Source organism: Haliotis cracherodii, unplaced genomic scaffold, assembly GCF_022045235.1.
Source record: "Haliotis cracherodii isolate W230 unplaced genomic scaffold, xgHalCrac1.p SCAF_2, whole genome shotgun sequence".
Taxonomy (NCBI): Eukaryota; Metazoa; Mollusca; class Gastropoda; order Lepetellida; family Haliotidae; genus Haliotis; species Haliotis cracherodii.
Window position 1 is genome coordinate 72,867,738 of NW_027266275.1, and position 24,629 is coordinate 72,892,366.

Sequence of the window (24,629 nt, forward strand, 5' to 3'; positions counted from 1 at the left end):
TACAAACTAGAAATAATGTTAAAGAGTACATGGAATTCATCCTCAATGACATTAACTCCCTTACTACTACAATAGTTACAGAATCTGAGTGAACGGTCTGTTTTACTATATCTGCCAGTTTCTAAAGCTATTTTAAAATTTGAACATCTGAATTTAGTAAAAACAATTCTTAAATTCTGAAATACTTAGAAACTGTTATTAAGGAATGAGCTTGTGCACATCCCTTACGAAATGGTGGAAGTCAGCAATGTATCCTTACACAGCTGAAAAATGGAGAAAATGGGGTATGGTGCTTTTATCAATAGATGCCCATGTAACATGTTTTCAAGCCTCACTCTTTTTCGGGCCCTTAAACAATATGTGACCAGGCACTAAATGACGAAATCAAGGTAGGTGCTTCAAAGCCCAGTGAAGACAGCAAAGTATTCGTCTCTTGTTGCTGAAGTTATGTTATGAATTAATCTACACGGGGTAGGGATATTCAATAAGTATGAAAACATACCTTAAACCTTTATCACTAATGCATATTTTAATCAAACTTGATCTGTTGATAATTTGCATCAGAACAATCATATGCACTAAGGATCTATTGGCTGCAGTTAGAAAACTTCCGGTCTGTAATGTCATGTGACTGATCATGTTGTGCATCTATTTCTAATTTGACTGTAACAGAGGGGCTCAAAATCTTGTGACAGTAACAAGGTGGCACCTGATTGACTCGTCTCACTCAGTGAGGCATTATTACAATTAACAAGGCATGACGGTCATTTGATCATCCAAGAGTTAACAGAAATAAATGTTCTCAAAGGTAAGACTTAATTGTTATTAGACATGTAACCAGAAATACTTCATAGGGGCTCGAAAACCCATAACACAAGGAGGCATGATTGATGCCATAGATTTCTCATAAATGTCTGATGTTATCTAAAATTATTTACCATTTGATCGTTGTTTACACCCAAAACTCCAATAAAAATCAAATAATTCAGATAATTATTTTTGGGAAAAAGAACTAGAAACCAATATCACACACATCAAACGAAAAGCACAATGAAATACTCTGCTTTCAAACTACCCTTCGCAGGTGGTTCCTTAGGATACGTTTGGTGGAATATGAAATATTTCGCTATGCATGATAATAACAACCAAATCCGGATCTAGTACAATCCAATCAGCATGATGTGGGCCTGTAAATGAGATTAGAAATACATCGTCTGCCACTGCTGCGCATCAATTTAAAACAAACAAATAATATTTGGTGTTCAGATAATTGACGCAGTACATTTCATTTTTACAGATCATGTTATATAATTACCTAGCTGTTGTCAGCCATCATAACGCAATGACATATTTCTAAATGGGTGCATTTCATTGACAGATTTTAGATGGATCACTCCTCTTCACTTCCTGTTTATTCCTTTACGCACTGAATTGTCACAACCAATCAAATGCTTTTACGTAGGAATTACAAATGTTACCTAACTGTGTTACAGGATGGATTTTGTTATCGAACATTTCAGATGGAATAAAGTCTGTACATATAAACCACATGCACCTGCCCTGAGTTTTTTGGTAAATACAATAACTTCCAAAATATTTTTAACCAATCGTCTGACCCCAAAGTAATTAGTTCGGAGCTATGCAAACAAATATGGAGGCTCTTCATGCTGTGGAATAGGGATCAATACGTTGAGTGTAAACCAAAAACAGAGTCATATATGTTGTTTTTGAACGATGACAATTGAATTAACATGCTTGCAAATGTTAGGACTTTGTTTTTCCTTACCCTTTTTTGTGTTGGGGCTGGTGGAAATGTCAGTCAGGTGAGTAACTAATGGCGTGATGGTGTAGATATTCAGATAATATGGGATATGTAGATTCATGTATGGGGAAAGAAGAAAAGTCGGCGAAAAGTCGATTATTTATATCATGTGTCCGAAAGTAATCCCAAGCTCCACAAATCCCTAACCCTAAGAGTGTACAGGCAGTAAACCCCTAGATGGTTAAAAAGACTAACCATTAGTGATTGTAGACACTGTAAAGACATCATCAGTCGAGGTGTTCTGTTGCATATTCAAATGTCCGTATACACGTGATAAGTATCTATCATTCAAAACCAAAACGTTTCCAGACCTGAAATGAAGTAAAGGGATGTTACAATTAAATTCTCATGCTGGGAACACTGAAAGTAATTATTTCAAACACATGTCTTTTAGTTGAGAAGAATGTTAGACTTTAAATTATTTATCAATACTGTGATGCCAGCATGAAATTTGTGGTCAAGCATATTGTGTTATGACATATTTAGTATGACTAATAACTGTCAATTAATATTTAGTAAAGAAATAGACAGAGACCTATATATCTTTGCAGGAACCATTCATTTGGTGTCCCCCAAAAACGCCTACATGCCAAAACACTTACAGCTTATAACAACAAAGTTCACAGTTGAATGCAAAAAACACCTTCATGGCAAAACACCTACAGCTTATAATAACAAAGTTCACAGTTGAATGCACACCTAACCCCCAGCCTGTTACCTTTGTCTTTTGAATGGAATAACCCCAAGAATATTTACATTTTATTTTACTAATCAGTCAGATGATAATCACAATAATCAAATTAGTTTGGAACTAATCAATCACATGATAATCACAATAAGTCACAAGCCAAGTTTCAAAAGATGTCGATAAGGTAGTCCACGGTTCAGTCTGCTGTGGAATCCTTCCAGATTTTTGTTTGTTCTCGGACTTATCGTTGAGTGATGGTTCCCAGAGCTCCAGATAAGCTTTTGGTGTTGTGGGTATTTTACCCATACATTTTAAAATCATTGGGTATCAGTTATTCTACCTGCGTATTCAAATTTCTGTTACCCACTAGTTTTTACACATGTGGTTATTTAAGTTAAATATTTAAAAACACTATTCATCTAGTCCCTGCAAACTGGTGTCGTGTGGGTTCGAGAGCTTTATAGGACTCAAAAATACCACCATACTTCCACAAGAAAGTGTGATGGCAAATGATCATGATGTAACTGTCATCGTGGAGTTTGGCAAGGTTGACCGAATGCCCCTTTATAATTTGAAAATAAGTTGCTGATTTGCTAATCGAATACGCAGGGTTACTTCACAATATTTTCATGATACGCACAAGTTTTATTTTGGTAGGGTATCTGTAATGTTCGTTGCGTATTTGATACGCTTGGATTATATTTTACTGTGTATTTCTGCATTTCTGATGCATATTTCTCGCAGATACGCAGCTTATCTGGAGCTCTGGTTCCACAATGGCAGCGGGAATCGTGCTACATACATTGTAAACCACATAGTCATTGAGTTCAACAGCTCTTGGACCGATGGGAGTGTCATCCATTCGATCCAGGTGTCTTGAGTAACTGCTTGTGGAACGGAGGCAGTCCAGCAGCTCTTCTTATCCCCTTGCACACTTCAAGGTCTTCTTTGTACGGATGGTTGTGTTCTGTAGAATTCCTAAGGATATTACCAACTGTGGTCACTTTCCCTTTACAGGTGGTTTTGACACGCTTCCAGTGAATACAAGTCTGTCTCTCTACATTCTTGGTGTGATTATACACATTAAACAAAACTTGTGCACTTCCTTTCTCTGAAAAATTAAAGTCAACATTCTTGTTGATATGCTGTCATTTTGTGACGCTTACATACCACAGCAAACGTAGTCTTAATAAAATTGGTTGAAATTGGTTTATTTATATACTTTAGGTACATTCATGCTTCAACCTTGACTTGCTTTTAAACCAATTCTGTATTTCCCGAAACAGTGTTCAAATAAGCAAACCTGCTTGTTCACCAATTCAATTTTTTTTAGAAATATAGTAAGTTTAAACAAACCATTCTTAAATTAATTAATATAATCTTTTAATAAGTTTCAGTCAATCCTTCCAAATGTTAATCCAGCTTATCTTTACTTGGTTTATCCTTTACTCTCATGGATTAATTAGTCTTTGGGACTGTTCCATTATAAGTAGGTGAAATCCCTTTGTTGTTTTAACCAAGTGTAGGGGTACTGGGCTGTAGGTGTTTTGGGAGATAACCATTCCATTTCAAACCATGCTGCCATTTTTTGCTAATTGACTTGTGATTTGCTGATTTCACTTACCGTTGCTGTCTTAGCCCTTAGGGTTAGTGGTACATTAGTGTTTATTTCAATGTTGTCCATCTTTGAAATGTTTACTATCTGAGCCCATTGGTATGTTGGTATTTTAAGGTGATTTTTTTTTCACTTGTGGGTTAATGTGTGGTCCTTATTGTATTTGCCAAAAATTCTGCGCCTTAAAAGGTAATTGGACAATCCATACCAAACGATTTCTCTACCTTCTTATACTTTGTTGGACTCACACACAAGTGTTTGATAACCATTACCCATCCGTACCTAATCAGCTGGATGACACACACACAAAAAAGTTTATTCGTACACTATGATAACCTTCAGTATTTTAGACATTATTCGCTTCAATTGTTATGGTTATCTGTAGTATTGACCTAGAAATGATATTTGGCACTGTAGATATAATGTGGTAGCCTGGATGTTAGCTTAAAACAATAGATTAAATTCCGGTAGATTTGAAAGGTACTTCTTATTGCTTCTGAAAAGTATCAGCTGAAAAGTAACATTGATTTAACAGGTTATCAATTAAGACATTGTTTTGAGTTTCATATAACAACACATGAGTAGTCCAATCATTGACTGTGTACACTTCTTGTTTCACCAACAGATTTGTTTCATAATACTATAACAACAATATACCACTACTGGCCATGGCCAATTGAGTCAACATATATTATTATAATTCGTTTCATCTGTCATTAGTATAATAGAGGGGGAATGACTGTTTAATTGTCTGGCAGTCAGAATACATTGCTAATGATAACTATGAAAGTGTCTTAAATTAAAAGTGCCAAAAATGTTTGCTAGCATATGTAAATTTAGTGTTGTGAATAAATGATTATGTAAATATATTTTTTTGTCGTTTGACGGTCTATACTGGGTAAGGCAATCAGGTTTTGGACATCTTTATTTCCAACTTGTTACAAATGCAACAAATATGAAAATATATGTGTACAGGTCCTCCAAATTTGTATATGGCTCATCTAGGTTTGTGTTTGAGTCAGCCATGTTTTTGTATAGGCCAGCCAAGTATGAATGTTCCAACTCCGGTGTGGCTTGGGACGGTTGTTTAGGTACTAGTTAATCATTTCCGGTGTGTAAAAATCTTGGATGGTCTCGTATCCCCTTATGAATGCACTGCTCCCTATGTGAATTACAACTGTATCTCAATCTCATTAAAATCCGATCTTAGTTTTCGCTACCGCTAAACAAAGATCTGAGGACATCCCATTACGGGTCACGTCAGAACGACCTTTCATGAATTTTGACCGATCAATGAAATGACTGACAAGAAATCGACATTAGCCAATCAGAAGGCAGCTTTCTCGAGCTTTACGACACAAGTTTCAAACTGGCGACTACGCTTCGAAACATATTTTGATGTATTCTCGATTAAATAAATTAAAACTGATAAGAAGAACATTCTGGAATGGCTTATAAATGGCCTAGATTGTATGGATATAATCATAAAACACGTAACTGTCGTTCGGAATACCCTCTGTTAAATATTTCGTGGTTGCATGGTTAGAAAACACATTCCGACCGTCACTTTCATGATCTTGTAAGCGACGCTCTGATTGGTTGGGAGAAAGGTTGTTCTGACGTGACCCGTAATGGGATGTCCTCAGATCTTTGTTTAGCGATAGCGAGAACAAAGATCTGATTTTAATGAGATTGAACTGTATCTGTGTATGTGATGGTGCACATTATTCTTGCCCAATTTAGCACAGTTGACATGTTAGAGGTATATTTCAGCCCAACCCACTGACAGTACAAGATTCCATCATCTTTGTGTCTACGCTGAGTGGAACCTTCTATGCTGTTAGTAAGAATACTGGGAACACGCTGTGGTCACTGCAAGAAGGTGAGATGCCTCCATAGTGCTGCCGTAATACCCTTACAAGAAGTGAATCACACTTACATATTTACAGTGACCTATGGATACTGGAGCCATGTAGGATCTGCAAAAATTGCATTGATTGTATTACACACTTATTTGAATGGATGTTAACATTTCTAGCTTATAAAGTTTGTTTGGCAATTTTGTGTGCTCATCAACATCATGAATTTGCTCCGGTATGGACGGGTATTAGAATAGGTACACAGCAATCTATTGCTTGTTGTGAGCTGCGACTAAATTGTATTGGGTGATCGGGATTGTACCCAAAAGGTGTAGGACATTGCTCATAACGCCAACCACTGGTTTATCTGGACCAGGGCCACGTTCCTCAAAGCGGTCTTCGTGCTAAGGTGATCACACTGCCATACTTTGACATAGGCATACGATCATCGTAAGGCTAAGATCGCTTCGTGGGACAAAGCCCAGACTCTTGTTATTTACAGGCCGCTGTGATAGAACTTGGATATTGATGATCAGTGTTATATCCATGTCAGTGTTTTATCAATATCAGTGTTTTATCAATATCAGTGTCAGTGTCAGCGTTTTATCAGTTTTATCTTTCGTTAATGATGTGTATACATCTATGTATAAAACCAACTCCTGATTCTTAATACATTTCGGGGCGGTCGGGTAGCCTAGTGGTTAAAGCATTCGCTCGTCATGCCGAAGACCCGGGTTCGATTCCCGACATGGGTACAATGTGTGAAGCCCATTTCTGGTGTCCCCCGACGTGATATTGCTGGAATATTGCTAAAAGCGGCGTAAAACCATACTCACTGACTCACTCACTCTTAATACATTTCAGATCCAGTGATAAAAGTTCCCTTTGATTTTGCGTCTGGGTAAGTATTCATGATTACAGATTACAAAGTACATGAAATTGCAGAAATAGCCATCGTCCAAGCTATTTGTATTGTATGTTTTGTCTACAGCATGTACAGTAAATGTGTAATCCAAGTACTGTGTCTTAATACTAGATATATTACGGTTGTATTACAATAGGCCAAGCTTCCTGCCAGACCCTAAAGATGGGAGTCTGTACGCCATCAGCTCTGGTAGAGAGGGCATCAAGAAACTGCCATTTACCATTCCCGAGCTCGTCACAGCATCTCCTTGCAAAAGTACAGAAGGCATTCTCTATACAGGTCAGTAGCCAACATGCTGTGCAGAGTTGTGTCCCTTAGCTTCCAGGATCCGCTGGTCTTAGTTTGGATCCCAGTTTCACCCCAATGATGAGCCTTGTTTTCTCAGCACTATAAACATATCTGATCTGCATTACTTTAGAAATATTTTCCACATTATGCTGACATGCTGTGATATGCAAGTAAGCAAGATGCTATTTAAGGCAGTGTTCTAGGAGCTCACTCTCTCTCTCTCTGTATGTACAGGCAACAAGAAGGATGTGTGGATTGCAGTGGACCCTCTCACTGGGGTTAAGATGCAGACACTGTCCACTGATGGCACACAGAAGACATGTCCATCATCAACCGACGATCTTTTGTACATCGGACGCACAGGTAGGCCAGAGACAATATTTTCCCCACTAAAGACAGAAGTATGTGCAGCTGCTATTTAGTTGTCAATTAAACACATCTGGTTCTGATTGGAGTGTGTGCTTGTGTATGTCCCCCCTTCTCCAAATGTGTGTTTGCTGTACTAACCCATTCAAAAATATGGTATGTAGGTCAAGTCTTTGGTCACTTTGAAAAAATGGTTCAAGTAGTATGTCATTAAAAGCCTGATTTAGTTAACACCGTGATTTTGATAATACCCAGATTTAGACGTTTGAACAAGTCCTGTAGTCCTTGCCAAACTGCCCAATAGTTAAGGTATCTGAAGGACTAGAAGAAATTTGCAAGTGTTAAGGGTTTTGCTATATGTTATCATTATAAGGATGGATGGATGGATGAGTATGGTTTTACGCCGCTTTTAGCAATATTCCAGCAATATCACGGTGGGGGACACCAGAAATGGGCTTCACACATTGTACCCATGTCGGTATCATTATAAGGACTAGTGGACTAAAAATATTAGTTTCCACTGCAGAATACCTATGTGCAACTCAAGAACATTATTAAAAAGGCGTACGGTGAGGGGCTCCAGGTAGGGTTGGTCCGAAAATGAAAATACACACATATGTTTATTGTGTCTAATGTGTATTGCACTGATAACAGTTCCAGTTTTTTTTACAAAAGATAGCACAATAGCATTAAATTTTTAAAGAAGTATTGAAATGAAGGGTGATGAAAATCCTCGAGTGCCTGTGAAACTCACAGCTGAGTGAGGTATATCATCAGTCCACCAGGCCTGAGGTGAATGCCAAGCTGGCTTGTGTCCCAGGTTGTATATCATTATATGGCCTGAAGGACTTTCACCTCACTTAGCGTTTGATCATGTTAAGTGATCAGCAGCTGATAAACATTCAACTGTTATCACTTCGTGTTCCTCATTATAAAGAAGTTGACATCCATAAATTCTCTCTCTCCCTCTTATGTGTCATAAGCTGCATCTGAGTCATCAGTGGAGGCTGTGTCATGAGTGTCATCAGGGATATGTATACTGATCAGGAAATATATACTGATCAGGAAGCATATATACCAATCAGCGAAATATATACCGATCAGGGAATTATATATTCTTTAAGGAAATATGTACTGATCAGGGAAATATATACCTATCAGGGAAATATATACAAATCAAGGAATTATATACCGATCAGGGAAATATATACCAATCAGGGCATTATATACTGATCAGGGAAATATATGCCAATCAGGGAAACATATACTGATCAGGAAAATATATATCAATGAGGGAAATATATACCGTTTAGTGAAATATATACCAATCAGGGAATTATATACCTATCAGGGGAATATATACCAATCAGGGAATTATATACTGATCAGGGAAATATATACCGATCAGGGAATTATATACTGATCAGTGAAATATATACCAATCAGGGAAACATATACTGATCAGGGAAATATATATCAATGAGGGAAATATATACCGATCAGTGAAATATATACCAATCGGAATTATATACCTATCAGGGAAATATATACCAATCAGGGAATTATATACTGATCAGGGAAATATATACCAATCAGGGAATTATATACCGATCAGTGAAATATATACCAATCAGGGAATTATATGCCTATCAGGGAAATATATGTACCAATCAGGGCATTATATACCGATCAGGGATATTATATACTGATCAGTGAAATATATACCAATCAGGGAAACATATACTGATCAGTGAAATATATATCAATGAGGGAAATATATACCGATCAGTGAAATATATACCATTCAGGGAATTATATACCGATCAGGGAATTATATACTTATCAGTGAAATATATACCAATCAGGGAAACATATACTGATCAGGGAAATATATATCAATGAGGGAAATATATACCGATCAGTGAAATATATACCAATCAGGGAATTATATACCTATCAGGGAAATATATACCAATCAGGGAATTATATACTGATCAGGGAAATATATACTAATCAGGGCATTATATACCGATCAGGGACTTATATACAGATCAGTGAAATATATACCAATCAGGGAATTATATACCGATCAGTGAAATATATACCAATCAGGGAATTATATACCTATCTGGGAAATATATACCAATCAGGGCATTATATACCGATCAGTGAAATATATACCGATCAGGGAAAGATATACCAATACGGGAATTATACACCTATCAGGCAAATATATACTGATTATGAATTATATACTGATCAGGGAAATATATATACCGATCAGGGAATTATATACTGATCAGGGAAATATATACCAATTAGGGAATTACATACCTATCAGGGAAATATATACCAATGAAGGAAATATATACCGATCAGCTAATTATTTACTAATCAGGGAATTATATACCGATCAGGTAGGCAGCATCTGAATGCATAGAAAACCGCCCTTGTATGGACCATAAAACCTGCAAGAGTGTTTTATTATGGGCAGTTAATCTTTAATGGGACAAACTGGTGGACTGAAACTAATTTCATAAGCAGATAGGGATCGACCGAATTTTGGGTGACTGCTTCAAGACATACTGTGTTTTTCTGTGAAAGGCAGTTAGTTAGTCAGCATGTCACAAAGTTCATTGTAGGCCGCGCTATTGTGTCAGAGGTCAGAGGTGTTTTCAATTTTCAAATGTGCACATTGAAATAATGAAGGGGATATGAGGGTGTACTGTGTCCCAATCTAATAAAATTAATAAATTTCAATTCCAGTCTAATAAAACAAATAAAGTATCCCGATAACAACGTGAGGTTGTTAAGGGCACAATGCAATATCCTATAACCTGGTCTGAATAATCAAGTCTGGACCAGACAAACCAGTGATTCATATTATGAGCAACGATCCATGCCCATAGCATGCCATCAACCAAGTCAATGAACCTGACCAACCCAACCATTAAGCATAGTTTCCTGGGCATCAGTTCTTTCCCAGAATCCCTACAGGGTTGATGGGCAGCTGTGGACATCATAGTCAGGGTTTTTGTCTCAAATGAATAATTTTGATAGAAACAAGCAACTACATTTACATTGAAAAAGAGCCCCATTGAGATGGAGATTCTGCACCTGTGGAAAATCTAGCTTTGGCATGGACGATTCGGAAATTAATATGGTTCAGGTATATTGAGACAGACTATTGGGGTTTGTGTGCCTGGTTTATTTAAGTGTCCGCCATTCTGTAAGGTGCTGTCAGTTGTCAAGCTAAAATAACCTATTACTGTTTATTGCAGCTTTGTATGTGTGTATTTGTTCTCAATATCAACATACATTTCTTTCAGAATATACAATTTTGATGTTTGACAGCAAGACCAGGCTTAAGAGGTAGGGAATATTTTACTTTGATTTGTAGGTCTGTTCACAACTGTAGTGCAAGTATACACACTTGGCTAATTATTAGCAGTGTGATAGCCAAGCAGGTAAAGCAATCACCGATCACTGGTCATGGGTTAGCTTAGCAGGTAAAGCCATCACTAATCACTGGCCATGGGTTAGCTTAGCAGGTATAGCCATCACTAATCACTGGCCATGGGTTAGCTTAGCAGGTATAGCCATCACTGATCACTGGCCATGGGGTAGCTTAGCAGGTATAGCCTTCACTAATCACTGGCCATGGGGTAGCTTAGCAGGTATAGCCTTCACTAATCACTGGTCATGGGTTAGCATAGCAGGTATAGCCTTTACTAATTAGCTTAGCTGGTATAGCCTTCACTAATCACTGTTCATGGGTTAGCCAGGCAGGTAAAGCCTTCACTAATCACTGTTCATGGGTTAGCTTAGCAGGTAAAGCCTTCACTAATCACTGTTCATGGGTTGGCCAAGCAGGTAAAGCCTTCACTAATCACTGGCCATGGGTTAGCCAAGCAGGTAAAGCCTTCACTAATCACTGTTCATCAGTTAGCCAAGCAGGTAAAGCCATCACTGATCACTGGCCATGGGTTAGCCAAGCAGGGAAAGCCATCACTAATCACTGGCCATGGGTTAGCCAAGCAGGGAAAGCCATCACTAATCACTGTTCATGGGTTAGCCAAGCAGGTAAAGCCATCACTGATCACTGGCAATGGGTTAGCTTTGCAGGTAAAGCCTTCACTAATTTTGAGCAGTCAGGTTGCCGAGCGGGTAACGCCTTTACTAATGACTGGCCATAGGATTGCCTTGCAGGTAAAGCCTTCACTAATTAATATTTATAAGTGTTGATCATACATATGATCTTGTCATTAGATGTAGGAACCAACACTTACAAAGCAGAGATGGGGCAATATGATAATGGTGCCATGATGTGCTTCTGCCTTGCAAGTGTTGCTAAGGATCTGATAATGATCTTCCTTCTCGACACTGTTACCATGTTTACCTGAATGCACCTTTCACTTTTCAGATGGAATGCAACCTTTATGGACTATTCATCCCATGTGGCACCAGACCCAAAGGATTATGGTAACTGCCATGTTTTGTATCCATTTGGTGCCTAACTCTAAGGGTTATAGTAACCATGGTAACTGTCATATTTTGTATCCGGGTGGCACCTGACCCAGGGAATTATTGTAGCCTTCGCAACTGTCAATGTTTTGAATCATTGTGGCATTTGGCCCTAAGGATTACGCTAGCCATGGTAACTGTAATTATGTATTGAATTTGTTGATTGTCTTACTACAGATGTGGTATCAGTGCTAGTAATGTGTATGTCTGTTCAGATATGCAGCACCTCACGGCAAGTTCCAATGGCCTCTCAGTGACTCTCGATAGCAGATCAGGTAGGTTTTGAGGAAGCAAGCAGCTGTTCAGAACAAAAATGTTTGCATATAAATTCTATGTAAAAGAAGACATTTTTGATTTAGTGCCTACTTAACACTTTGGTAAGACTGCTAATGCAGCATACAGATGATTATGCATGACATGGGGGTGGTGGGGTCACCCCAAAGGCCCCACACAGTTCATGAGGGGACGGTCTGGCCAGTGTGGGGAAGAACAAGCCTAAACAGAACAGAGGAAATCTGACGGAACTAGTCCAAACTAGTACAAGCAGCCATGCAAACATGTGCATGCACATCCCTGTGTAAGTGAAGGTGACAACAAACCCCACTGCACCTGACCATGCTGACTAAGTTACTCATTTTGAACTGTTTTGTCATTTAGAGTTACCTCCCTTTTTCTCTGTCCAGGCGATATTCTGTGGCAGCGCAAGTATGACTCCCCGGTTGTGGCAATGTACCGCCTCCACCAGGAGGGACTACAGAAAATTCCCTTCACCAGCTTCGCCCCCGAGACACTCGACCACCTCACAGGCCAACTTGCAGAGTATGTCTGGCGGGACCGATTCCTTGCTCACGGACAGAAGAAGTCCTTCTAGTGAGTACTGGTGACAGGGTATATTCAGGTGTCTCCTGCAGCCATCTTATCATCTTTAAAAAAGTTCCATAATTTAATCTTGTATTTAATGCAAGACAATCTCATTAAAATCCGATCTAAGTTCTTGCTGCCGCTAAACAAAGATCTGAGGACATCCCATACGGGTCATGTCAGTACGACCTTTCACGAACTTTGTCTGACCACTGAAATTACTAACAAGAAGTCGACATCAGCCAATTAGAAAGCAGCTTTATCGGGCTTCACAATACTACGCTTGAAAAATATGTTGACCCAGTTCTCGATTAAAATTTTGAAAACTGAACAAACAAACATTCCGGAATGTCTAATATATGGTTGCTATTGTATGACAGTGCTTCCCACGTACTGTGCAACGCCTCTTCTGTTCAAATGTTTATCCCACGGAAGCAAGCGATAGACGATAATTTTGACGGAATCAGTCGTACGGGCCGTAACTAGTTGTTCGGAATACCCCGTGACTACGTTTTCGAGGTTGCATGATTAGAAACACATTCCAACTGTCACTTTCATGATGTGGTAAGTGACGCTTTGATTGGTCGGATGAAAGGTCGTTCTGGTGTTACCCGTAATGGGATGTCCTCAGATCTTTGTTTAGCGATAGAGAGAACTAAGATATGATTATAATGAGATTGAATGCCATATGGCTGAAATTGCTCAATATCAATTTAAATACTCCTTGTTCTCTTTGTTAAATGAGCAGTTCCTTCTGTCAGCAATACTTCCGCCATCAGTGCCAAAGCTAGGTGCAGTAACCGTACCTCTGTACTGCTCCCTGTAAGCGATATTGATGTTGACTTGTTGCTGCACAGACCTATGGACTGTCTTGTAGTGTTTCCCCAATATGTTCCTGATTCAGAACATATTGCACTAACAACCCCGTCATAATGTTCAGCAGTCTTAGTCCCATAAAATTACATTAAGTAATACGTTACCACTGTTATACCGAGGCTGTTGTCCCCCACAACTGCTCTTATAGCGAAATCTTCCACAGAGATCTCAATCACCTCATGCAGCACGTGCGTAGCCACCTAGCTGCCATGTGACACCCTTCACTCTTGTCTCTTCGCTTGCCCTAGCAAGACGTGTTATCTACTGCTCTACTGGCATTCTACGGTTTCCGCCTCCTGCCTATCCTTGGTGATATTTATTACTGTTTCTAAGTCCTAAGTAAACTGTAATTTATGGGGCGTTGGTTATACGGCGCCTAGAAATTTACCCGCCTAAATTTTCGCGCCCTTTTTCGCTTTTAACGGGGTGTGGCGTCGGCACTTTGTGCCTTCTGTCCACCTTTAGATTTCGCTATAAGAGCAGCTGTGGGGGACAACAGCCTCGGTATAACAGTGGTAATGTATTACTTATAGAATATTCCGAATAGGAAAATTCTACAAAACTGCAACACATTTTGCTTCCCAAAACACTCTCATACAAATATATGTACTTATATTTTCAATCATGCAACTTTCTATGTACTTGGTTGAAATCAAAGAGAGGTTACTGATAGTTGACTGCCATTGCTTAACTGGTCCGTTTTCAAGCTATAAATTTTCACCTGTAATATTGATTATGGTGTGACACACATTATGTGAAGCATGATTTACGCTCATTGATTCATTGATGGTAGAATGTGTGTTTTACTTTCAGTCCGACTCTGTATGTGGGAGAGTATGAACATGGACCTTACGCTCTTGCCTCCCTCGTGGACGAAACTACTGTCACCATCGCTGTGAGTTCTCTCGCCACACACGTTCTTATACACATTATGGATGGGGAGCATACATTTCATCTTTGTAAATGAGCTGTGGGTTTGAATCCCTGATTCGCACTGAACATTTTGTTCATGGGTATTACATATTATTATTATCGGGCTTTCCTACCACATCATATCACATCCTTTGATATAACTGAATACAGGTCAATACACTCATTAATAAGCTTTGCATTCTTTGAGATTTTCTGATCGATTAAGTACTTAAATGAGTAAGTGTTTAATTTGTTGGTTTTATCACTCTTGGAATAGATCTACTTTGACTTGATGGTTCCTTAGGATGTTTCACTACTGATGTGCTGGTGATAGGCCTGCACTGTTGCTAAAACTAAAAACAAGCAAACACCTTCCTACCTGAGACTACAGGTGATCCTGTGCTCAACTTTCACAGCTGTATTGTGCTGAGTTACCTCCCTTTGATGCCAATTGTGTGTTAAAATCTCACATTCTCATTATGATCAGCCGAAGAACAAGGGTCCACTTCTCCTGGAAGGTCCAAGACAGGAAGAGAATCCAAAGGAGAACCCCCAGAAGGGGGAAAAGGCTTCCAACACCCAGAGCATCCGCGCCACCACCGTCAGAAGAGGGGGCGGGGTCCTCATGCTGGGTAAGTTGCTTCATTGTGGATGGGGGCAAGTGAGCTGTGTGCTTGGTGTGTGTGTGCTTGGTGTGTGTGTGCTTGGTGTGTGTGTGCTGTGTGCATGTTGTGTGTGTGCATGTTGTGTGTGTGCTGTGCATGTTGCATGTGGTCTGTGCGTGGTGTGTGTGTGTGCTGTGTGCATGTTGTGTGTGTGCTGTGCATGTTGCATGTGGGCTGTGTGCCTGGTGTGTGTGTGTGCTGTGTGGCTGGTGCGTCTGTGCTGTGCATGTTGCATGTGGGCTGTGTGCCTGGTGTGTGTGTGCTGTGTGCCTGGTGCATCTTGTGCTATTAGGGATTTTAGAATTTATGTTTTTTCTGTTTCCATAGCAACAAGTTTTATTTTTTACTCCAATTCCATGGTATAGTTTCGATAGCTCAATAACTAGTCTTGTTTACGGACAAACAGATTAGATAGAAATTCTCTTATCAAGTTGGACTTAAAGTAACTGTCAGATGATTTGTTCTTTTGAATTTGTGGAGAACGAGGGATTTGTCATCCCCGCACTCAGCAATATTCCAGCTATATGACGGTGGTCTGTAAATAATCGAGTCTGGACCAGACGATCCAGTGATTGACATCATGAGCATCGATCCAGGCAGTTGGCATACATGGGCACGCATCAACCAAGTCAGCGAGCTTGACCACCCGATCCTGTTAGTTGCCTCTTACGACAAGCATAGTTGCCTTTTATGAAAAGCATTGGTTGCTGAAGACCTCTTCATGGGTCCATTGGGATGTAGAAAAATATCATCTTTACTTTTCTTCTCTGAACTGAAGGTATCCAATGGTAACGAACCAAAAGTCCCCTGATGACTCTTGTTCAGTTTGTAATGTATGTATCACAAATGTCTGTTGTGATAAAACCTCTACATATCCAAGCACTGAAGTGTTTGTGTTGTCTACAGGGTACCATGAAGTGCCTGACCGGACCAACGCCCGCATCTCGCCTGCTTTCCAGATCACAGACCACAGCAGCAACAGTGACAAGATTATCTCACTTGAGCCCCTACCCCCATCACCTGACAAGACGACCAACACCACATCTGGGGGAGACACGGGGCTGGCTGCCTACGTCGACCTCAAGTTCCTCACCACCATCGTGTTGTCTCTCGGCACCATCATCGCCGTTGTTGTCTACTTTCCTCGGGTGAGGCCTCACACATATACTTTCATTTACTTATTGTCATCCATCTGTTGTTTTGAGGTGACTACATCATCAAATTTATGAAGTCCTAAATATGCTGTTAATTAAAAATGATTTGAAATAATGTATGGCCATGAGTTTAAATGTTAATTAAAGTCTTTGAAGTGACACTGTGATAAATATTCTTTGTTCCAAATTCCATGAAAATGAAAGTGTCATGTACCAGTGATGTACAGAAAGTTATTTCACATTTTTTCCCACCTTCACATACAGTAAAGACATGGAGAATCTCACCCAAGTCTCTTTTAATATCAAATATATCTACATGAGTCAATAAAAGTTTAAACTCTGAGGCTTGCCGAGGAGTTTTAAACTTTTATTTACGAGTGTTGATATTTTATATATCAAAATACACAAGGATGAGATTTAATTTATCATCCAACATCATTCTTCCAACTTTTTCTGTATGTAGACAGTACTAGGCATTGTTTTAAGTGTAAAAAGAACTGCTAACAGCTTCAGTAGCAGAGCCATTAGTGATGTCATTTGATTGTGACGTGATGGTAACCAATGGCGTCACAATGGTCTGCAAAGCATTGTGATGCAATTTCATTTCAGCGATATCTACATTGTAGATATTGATTGATCAAGCGATATCTCCTGTGGGAGCCTGTTTTGGTTGATATAGGATTTTAAATTCATTTATATTGTATTGTCAACATCTTGGTAAGTCAGTAGTATCTATAATAACATGCAGTTTGGTACCATCAAATAAGGAACATTGCAGTGTGTTTACAGGCCTGTGTTTGTGTGGTTGTAGAAAGCCGAGCACTCAATCAAGATGATGCTGCAGAAGCAGTTGGAGGAACAGCGGCAGTTGCAGATGCAGCAGAGGTCTGCACAGACTTCACTGACCCCAACCCCAAGCACCAGCTCCCTTGATGAGGAGAACAGTAAGTTCCATCTATGAATATCACTCAGTAGGGCTGTTCCTTCACTGTATAGATAAGGGTCGTTCCATCACTGTATAGATCAGGGTCATTCCGTCACTGTATAGATCAGGGTCGTTCCATCACTGTATAGATCAGAGCAATTCAATCACTGTATAGATCTGCGTCATTCCATCACTGTATAGATCAGGGTCATTCCATCACTGTGTAGATCAGGGTCATTCCATCCATGTATAGATCAGGGCTGTTCCATCACTGTATAAGATCAGGGTCGTTCCATCACTGTATAGATCAGGGTGATCCATCACTGTATAGATCAGGGTCGTTCCATCACTGTGTAGATCAGGGTCATTCCATCACTGTATAGATCAGGGCTGTTCCTTCACTGTATAGATCAGAGCAATTCCATCACTGTATAGATCAGGGTCATTCTATCACTGTATAGATCAGGGTCATTCCATCCATGTATAGATCAGGGCTGTTCCATCACTGTATAAGATCAGGGTCGTTCCATCACTGTATAGATCAGGGTGATCCATCACTGGATAGATCAGGGTCGTTCCCTCACTGTATAGATCAGAGCAATTCCATCACTGGATAGATCAGGGTCGTTCCATCACTGTATAGATCAGAGCAATTCCATCACTGTATAGATCAGGGTCGTTCCCTCACTGTATTGATCAGGGTCGTTCCATCACTGTATAGATCAGAGCAATTCCATCATTGTATAGATCAGAGCAATTCCATCACTGTATAGATCAGAGCAATTCCATCACTGTATAGATTATCCCCACCTATGGGGAGATCAGGACAGTTTCATGTTGTTAGGTTAGAGCTGCCATTACTTCAGATATTCCCACCATTGTGTTATTGATGCTCCAACAATGAAGTGTATCAGTAGAGCTCTATCCAAGCCTCTTCTCTCTACAGATCCACCGCAGGGACACTACAAGGTGGGGAAGATTATTTTCAACCCAAAGAATGTCCTGGGTCATGGTTGTGAAGGAACATTTGTCTACAGGTGAGATGACTGAATTATTTGTCAACATCTGAGATAATTGAAACATTTGTCAACAGGTGAGTTGACTGAGACACTCAAACAGTTGTCTACGGGTGAGATGTTTGAAACATTTGTAAACAGGTGAGATGACTGCTGCTACAGGACATATTCCTGCCATAACATCCTGCCACTACCAGGGGAGACAACTGTCTGAAACAAGGTATACATGTTACTGCTGCTCACCATATTCCATTGGAACAGTGTGCCACTGCTCAGTGCCTCACAGACTCCGTGTTTCTTGTATTCGGGTGAAGGAAGTCCTTGTTGCTGTGTTACAGGGGACGATTTGATGGCCGTGATGTCGCAGTGAAGAGGCTACTCCCAGAATGCTTCAGTTTTGCTGATCGTGAAGTAGAGTTACTACGTGAATCAGACCAGCATCCGAATGTTATCCGGTATTTCTGCATGGTGAGGGAATAGACTTTGGTGTTTTTGTTGGGGAGATTGGAACAGTTATTTGAATATTTTATTGCATGGATGACCTTGTGGTTTGTGCAATTCACTGTGCAGGTTTTTGTCCCAGTTTGAGTTTGGTGATGTGAGGCTGATGTATGTTTTGATGATGTTGCAGGAGGCAGATAGTCAGTTTCGCTACATCGCGCTGGAGTTGTGTGCCGCCACGGTGCAGGAGTATGTGGAAGGGAAACACATTTGTGACCTTGACCCCAAGACAGTTCTTCAGCAGGCGATGGCAGGCATCTCCCATCTTCACTCTCTCGATATAGGTAGGTGTTTGGTCAGTGACTGCCCCGTAGTTGAGTGGATATAGTGTCTGCTTTGAGTGTAGAAGGTCAATATCTGTCCCCTTGATGCGCAAAAACATTTAAACCCTTTACTTGTTGTTTTCCTGCCTGGCGTTTGACATTAAGGGGATAAGAGAAGGACCGGTCGGCTTGGAGTACAAGCATCCACGCACACAGGCACATACACACGAGTACATGCACATCACTATGTAAGTGACGCCAAACCCCATTTTACCTCACTCACTCTGTGAGATTGGCAGGATTACTCATTGTTTGATTACTCCACCTTCGTATAATATAGGCTGCAACTTGTGTGTATTTGTGCTGAGATGATTTGCGAAGTCTGCCATTGATCATAATATTAGACTAATTCAATTTGGTAGAGTGACTGCAGGGACAAGATGTGGTAGCCATGTATAACCATGTAGGCTTCATGTAGAGTACTAATTATACGTAGTAGGCCCAAAAGATTTATGGTCAGACTGAGGCATATACGACCTTGATCAGTATCACATGACATTTCACAGGGCATCCATTCTCCCTTCACTTCACGACGTCACTACATTATCAATATGTCTACTGACCAGCAACTAGTTATCGCCATTTTTCCTTAATTCTTCAAAATTCTTATAAAGTTGACTGTGCCAATAATTGTTGCCCATGTCTTCAGTCCACCGCGATATTAAGCCCCACAACGTCCTCATCTCACTGCCCAACTCCAAGAGGGAGGTGCGCGCCATGATCTCCGATTTTGGCCTGTGTAAGAAGCTGGCTGTGGGCAGACTGTCCTTCTCCCGCCGATCCGGAGCTGCGGGCACGGAGGGATGGATTGCCCCCGAGATGCTGGATGAACTTCAGAGGACGGTAGGTTAAAACAGACCTTTAGGGTGTGGAAGTATGTCAGCTTGTGTCATGCTATACTTGGGTCATGCTGTACTTGGGTCATGCTGTACTTGGGTCATGCTGTACTTGTGTCATTGATGTCTTGGTACAAGTTCGAAATTCAGCATCAAAGTTGAAGATCCTTGTTATTTCTGTGTTATTAACAAGTTAATCTTTGCGGGTGTCCTAAGGTCAAGATACAATAGCACTTAATGTCAAGGACACCGGACCCTCTTAGTTTCAGACCGCCTCCGTGGTCTAGTGGTAGAGCGTCCGCCCAGAGAGCGGAAGGTTCGGGGTTCGATCCCCAGCCGTGTCATACCAAAAGACGTTAAAAGATGGTACTTGTTGTTACCCTGTCTGGCGCTCAGCATAAGGGGCTAGAACAAGGACTGGTCGGCTCGGAGTCAGTATACTGTGTCTGAGTGGGGTATTCATGTTAAACTGCGGCATGGTATCTCAGTGGGCTAGCAGTATATTTCGGCATCAGTCCGGACTAGTACAAGCAGCCACACACACACACGTTTGCATACACGTTGCTATATAAGTGCAATAATCTTGGACGCGATGTTAAACCCCATTTCACCTCACCTCAATCCTCTAAGTTTCTGTTGATATTTCTTGTTCATTTCTGCAAATCATGTTGGCCCCAAACCTTATGGGATACTTTTACTAGCAGACATGGCATCCATATTGAAAACTTAAACTGATAGGGGGCACGGGTGGCCCAGTTGTCTAAGGCACCGCGATTTGCTGTGCAGAGTTGTGTCCCTTGGGCACACCAGAAACCTATGATTGTGGGTTCCAATTACGGTTCGCCCTGATTATGTTTCTAGGTTTGTCAGCACCATACCAGTGCTGGTGGGTTTCACCAAAGTGGTAAACGTCTGAGACCTGCATCACTTCAGACTTTCCTCCCACATTAAAAGCTAACACACCGTGATATAACTGGAATATTGTATAAAGCAGCGTTAAACCCAACTCACTCACTCACTTAAGCTGACATGCCATGCATGAAACGGACACCAAACTCACTCGCTCACCCTTGATACTCTTCTTTTGAAGACCTGTGCGGTGGACATCTTCTCTGCGGGATGCGTGTTCTACTATGTCTACACTCATGGCAAACACCCGTTTGGCGATTCCCTGAAACGACAGGCCAACATCCTCAGTGGGGAGTTCTCACTTCAGCATCTGGATCCAGAAGGTAAGAGCAGGACAGACATGGTGAGAGTCTTCATGTTGATGGTGAGGCAATTGCACGTGGTAAGCTTTCAAAATGTTGTTAATTTCACAAAAACAGGCTCAATAAAAAAAATGATGTGATTGTTTCAGACCACATATCTCTCAGCCTCATTACCAATATGGTTGCCTACAACCCAGATCAACGTCCGTCTGCTCAAGCTGTGCTAAAACATCCATTCTTCTGGAGCAAGGAGAAGCAGCTTCTGTTCTTTCAGGTGAGTAAATGTGTGCCAGCATGCTCTGGTTCCACCAGTGGACCGAGTATTTTAGGTTTTAGGTACTGAGAAAAACATTCTTGTTTTGCAGTGATTAAACTGACGATGTCCTGTGTATAGATATGTTAGGTGGTCAAATGCCCAATTGTTCCCCATGGTTATGCTGTGGTTGTTGTCTGGCAGGACGTGAGTGACCGGATTGAGAAAGAGAAGGAGGACAGTGAGGTCGTGCGGAGGTTGGAGAAGGAGGCGCACGCCATCGTCAGGTGGGACTGGCGGCGCAACATCACACAGGAACTTCAGAACGGTGAGGACTTGTTTTAACATGAGATCGGTGTGTGAATGGGGACTTGCTCCCAGTGTTGGTGCAGATGTTGACTCCCATGGGGAAACGGGGTTTGAATTGAACCCCAGCATCCCAGATTTTGTATGAAGGGAACTAATGGGTCGGATGGTCAGACTCGGTGGCTTGTTCGATCATTGGTCACAATATCAATCACTTGATTGTCTGGTCCAGACTTGATTATTTACTGAACTACATGCTGTGGTTGGAATACTGCAAAGTGGGTGTTCAGCTATGAACAAAGAAAACAAACATTAGTAGCATTATTTGGGACTAGCATCTGACTTCATGTATATAAAGGCAGGGGTTGTTGTTCATGCTTTGTCATTAGTTTTGCCTGGCTGACTGTAGCATAAGAAAACATTCACTGACTCACATTTGTAAGGAAATTACCTGCTGTGGTATATCATGGCTGCACATATTGCCTGACTGAGCTATGTTTATTTCAGATTTGAGAAAGTTCCGATCATATAAAGGTCATTCAGTGAGAGATTTGCTTCGAGCCATGAGAAACAAGGTAAGATCCTCTGCTTGATTCACATTCTAGATTCACAAACCGGTTTTATGCATACTGGTTTCACATTCATGATTCACATACTGGTTTCACATTTTGGATTCACATTTTGTTGGTTCACTCCGATTAATCAACTTGGAAATGACCACCTTGAGACAAATGAAGTTCAGCAGGAATGTTGGACAGCAAACATTCCTTGTGTCAGGCAGCAGGCAATGTTACCCATGTTTAGGCAGCATCTTCATAACCAACGTTTACCAAACATACAGGGCTTCTTGACCCATTTTATATTTTATCTGCCAACCCATATTCTCACCTTAATTTCAGCAATCGGTTGTGGCCTGGGTTAGAATTGATCAGGATGTCTACCTTCCTTCCAGAAACACCATTACCGAGAGCTGCCAGAGGATGTGAAGGCGTCGCTGGGCAGTGTGCCGGACCAGTTTGTGTACTACTTCACATCCCGCTTCCCCAAGCTCCTGCTCCATGCCTACAGTGCTGTAGAGTGCTGCCGGGATGAACGCATCTTCCACCAGTACTACGACACTGCTACACCATTTTATCTGTCAGATTCCTGCCATCCAGCAGACACACAGTCAGACAGACCCTCAGACACACGGACAGACAGCCCTGCAGACACACAGACTTCAGTAGCTTCCTTTCGGACATAGTGGATCATACCACACCGTTTACCACACATACCAAAGTGCAATTATGTGAGAGTATTTTTATATCATCCAATCTTGTATATATGTCATTACAATCATGTGAGAAGGCTTAGTTTTCAGCCAGAGCAGTTCTTCTGCTGCCTTGTATCAGTCAGTCTACAAGTTTTGATAGGAATCATCCATCGCATCTATCTTGAATCATATAATTCTGTTTACACTGTCAGCTGACTTGATGTCTGAGGGATTACAAGTGTCTTGGTTTTAAGAAGGTACGATGCATGTGTAGCTGAAGTATCAGTTCTGTTCGAAATGACTCAATAGAGCACCTTCTCAAAGTCATTGTGTTTTTGGTTCACCACTATACCTCATGTTCTACTCTCCTGCAAGTAGAATGAGGTTCCAAATATTCATCATTAGGGCTGGGACAGGTAACTCGTGTACTCGGGTTGGGTGGGTCCTGAGTAGGACCCGGGTACCCACAGTATTACCCAGACTCGTGGTTAGTTACAGGATATATTGTTTAATGACAAAAACTCACTGTAGCTCAGTGGTTACACTACAAGTTGCTAATGTTCTCATGTCTTCAAATAGACAGGAATTACAGAGTGTTTTGTAAGACATTGAGTATGTGGAGCAATTGGAGTACTTAGGTTTCAACGAATCTGTGATTTTACTGTAAAAACTGAAAATACTTGAATTTCTTGTATTATGAACTAAATTGAATGTTAAACACATGTTGGATTCAATCTTCAGGTTTTCAAGTGTTTTATTATGCTTGATAATCAGTTGATGTAGAAAGTGTTCTCATATCCATATCATATCCAGACGCCACCCTTTGTTCTTAGCGACTGCGTCAAAGCCCGACACAAGCCAGCGTGCATGTATTGTTTTTGCGGAAGTACTTTACTCAGCGCTAATCAGCGGTGCTATTTGGTGTGTGATTGGATTAATGTAAGATTGGATTAAGGTGAGGATTCTAAACCTGACTGAGGACATCTTTAGATAGAAATCCACTGATGCTTGAGAGGAGGGGATGTCGCATTCATATTGAGTCGCATTTTTGGCTAAGGTCCCGTGGTCGCATTCTTTTGGAGATGCATTAATTTCACGATATACAGTATTTGGTTGCAAACATAGGACTTTTCCCTCTTCAGTGTGAGCTGCAGGCAGTTGTTTAAATTCAAATTGTTTCAATTTTCTTAGTCTGTCGGTGGTTCTGAAACATTATTGGTATGTGTCCTTCCTTCTGTGAACTAGTCAAGCTTGTGGCGCCCCTCTATGTGGGCAGACGTCACACTGTGCTTCAATGTCACTTGGTTATATACTATTCAAGTAAAGTGAAAGAACACCCGTTCTTTTGAGTAGTATAGTATTTGAGATGTAGAATTTGAAATATTTTCATGTGATGTTTATTTATTGAAGTAGTGTCACCTCGCACTGACAGAGGACAAACAGAATCTCAT

The 24,629-nt window shown here is 40.7% G+C and overlaps 3 protein-coding genes across 4 annotated transcripts in view; 1 reads left to right on the forward strand and 2 right to left on the reverse strand.

The window, feature by feature from the left end:
- Window positions 1-1,404, reverse strand: part of LOC139468497 (testis-expressed protein 2-like) — a 28,072-nt gene extending 26,668 nt beyond the window's left edge. For both annotated transcript variants that reach the window (XM_071250488.1, XM_071250487.1), the window contains exon 1: window positions 1,316-1,404. The gene's annotated coding sequence lies outside the window, so the exon portion shown is untranslated. The remainder of the gene's footprint in view (window positions 1-1,315) is intronic.
- Window positions 1-24,629, reverse strand: part of LOC139469610 (uncharacterized) — a 447,403-nt gene that overhangs the window by 272,769 nt on the left and 150,005 nt on the right. The gene's annotated exons all lie outside the window — the stretch shown is intronic.
- On the forward strand, window positions 1,665-23,391 carry LOC139468498 (serine/threonine-protein kinase/endoribonuclease IRE1-like). Its single transcript, XM_071250489.1, has 22 exons — window positions 1,665-1,823; window positions 5,899-6,007; window positions 6,849-6,885; window positions 7,046-7,188; window positions 7,432-7,560; window positions 10,893-10,935; window positions 11,987-12,045; window positions 12,303-12,362; window positions 12,771-12,957; window positions 14,638-14,719; window positions 15,224-15,368; window positions 16,308-16,549; window positions 17,367-17,499; window positions 18,427-18,517; window positions 18,835-18,964; window positions 19,128-19,281; window positions 19,970-20,163; window positions 21,247-21,388; window positions 21,517-21,641; window positions 21,825-21,948; window positions 22,434-22,501; window positions 22,879-23,391. Exons 1-22 carry the CDS (start codon window positions 1,752-1,754, stop codon window positions 23,167-23,169), a joined length of 2,760 nt encoding a protein of 919 aa, XP_071106590.1. The 5' UTR covers window positions 1,665-1,751; the 3' UTR covers window positions 23,170-23,391.

Bases quoted from the DNA above. Each gene is read 5' to 3' on its own strand.
- LOC139468498 (XM_071250489.1), top strand. From the start codon at position 1,752: ATGCTTGCAAATGTTAGGACTTTGTTTTTCCTTACCCTTTTTTGTGTT. The intron at 12,363-12,770 runs GTAGGTTTTGAG...TTCTCTGTCCAG, and splicing joins GACTCTCGATAGCAGATCAG to GCGATATTCTGTGGCAGCGC. The intron at 21,642-21,824 runs GTGAGTAAATGT...GTTGTCTGGCAG, and splicing joins AGCAGCTTCTGTTCTTTCAG to GACGTGAGTGACCGGATTGA.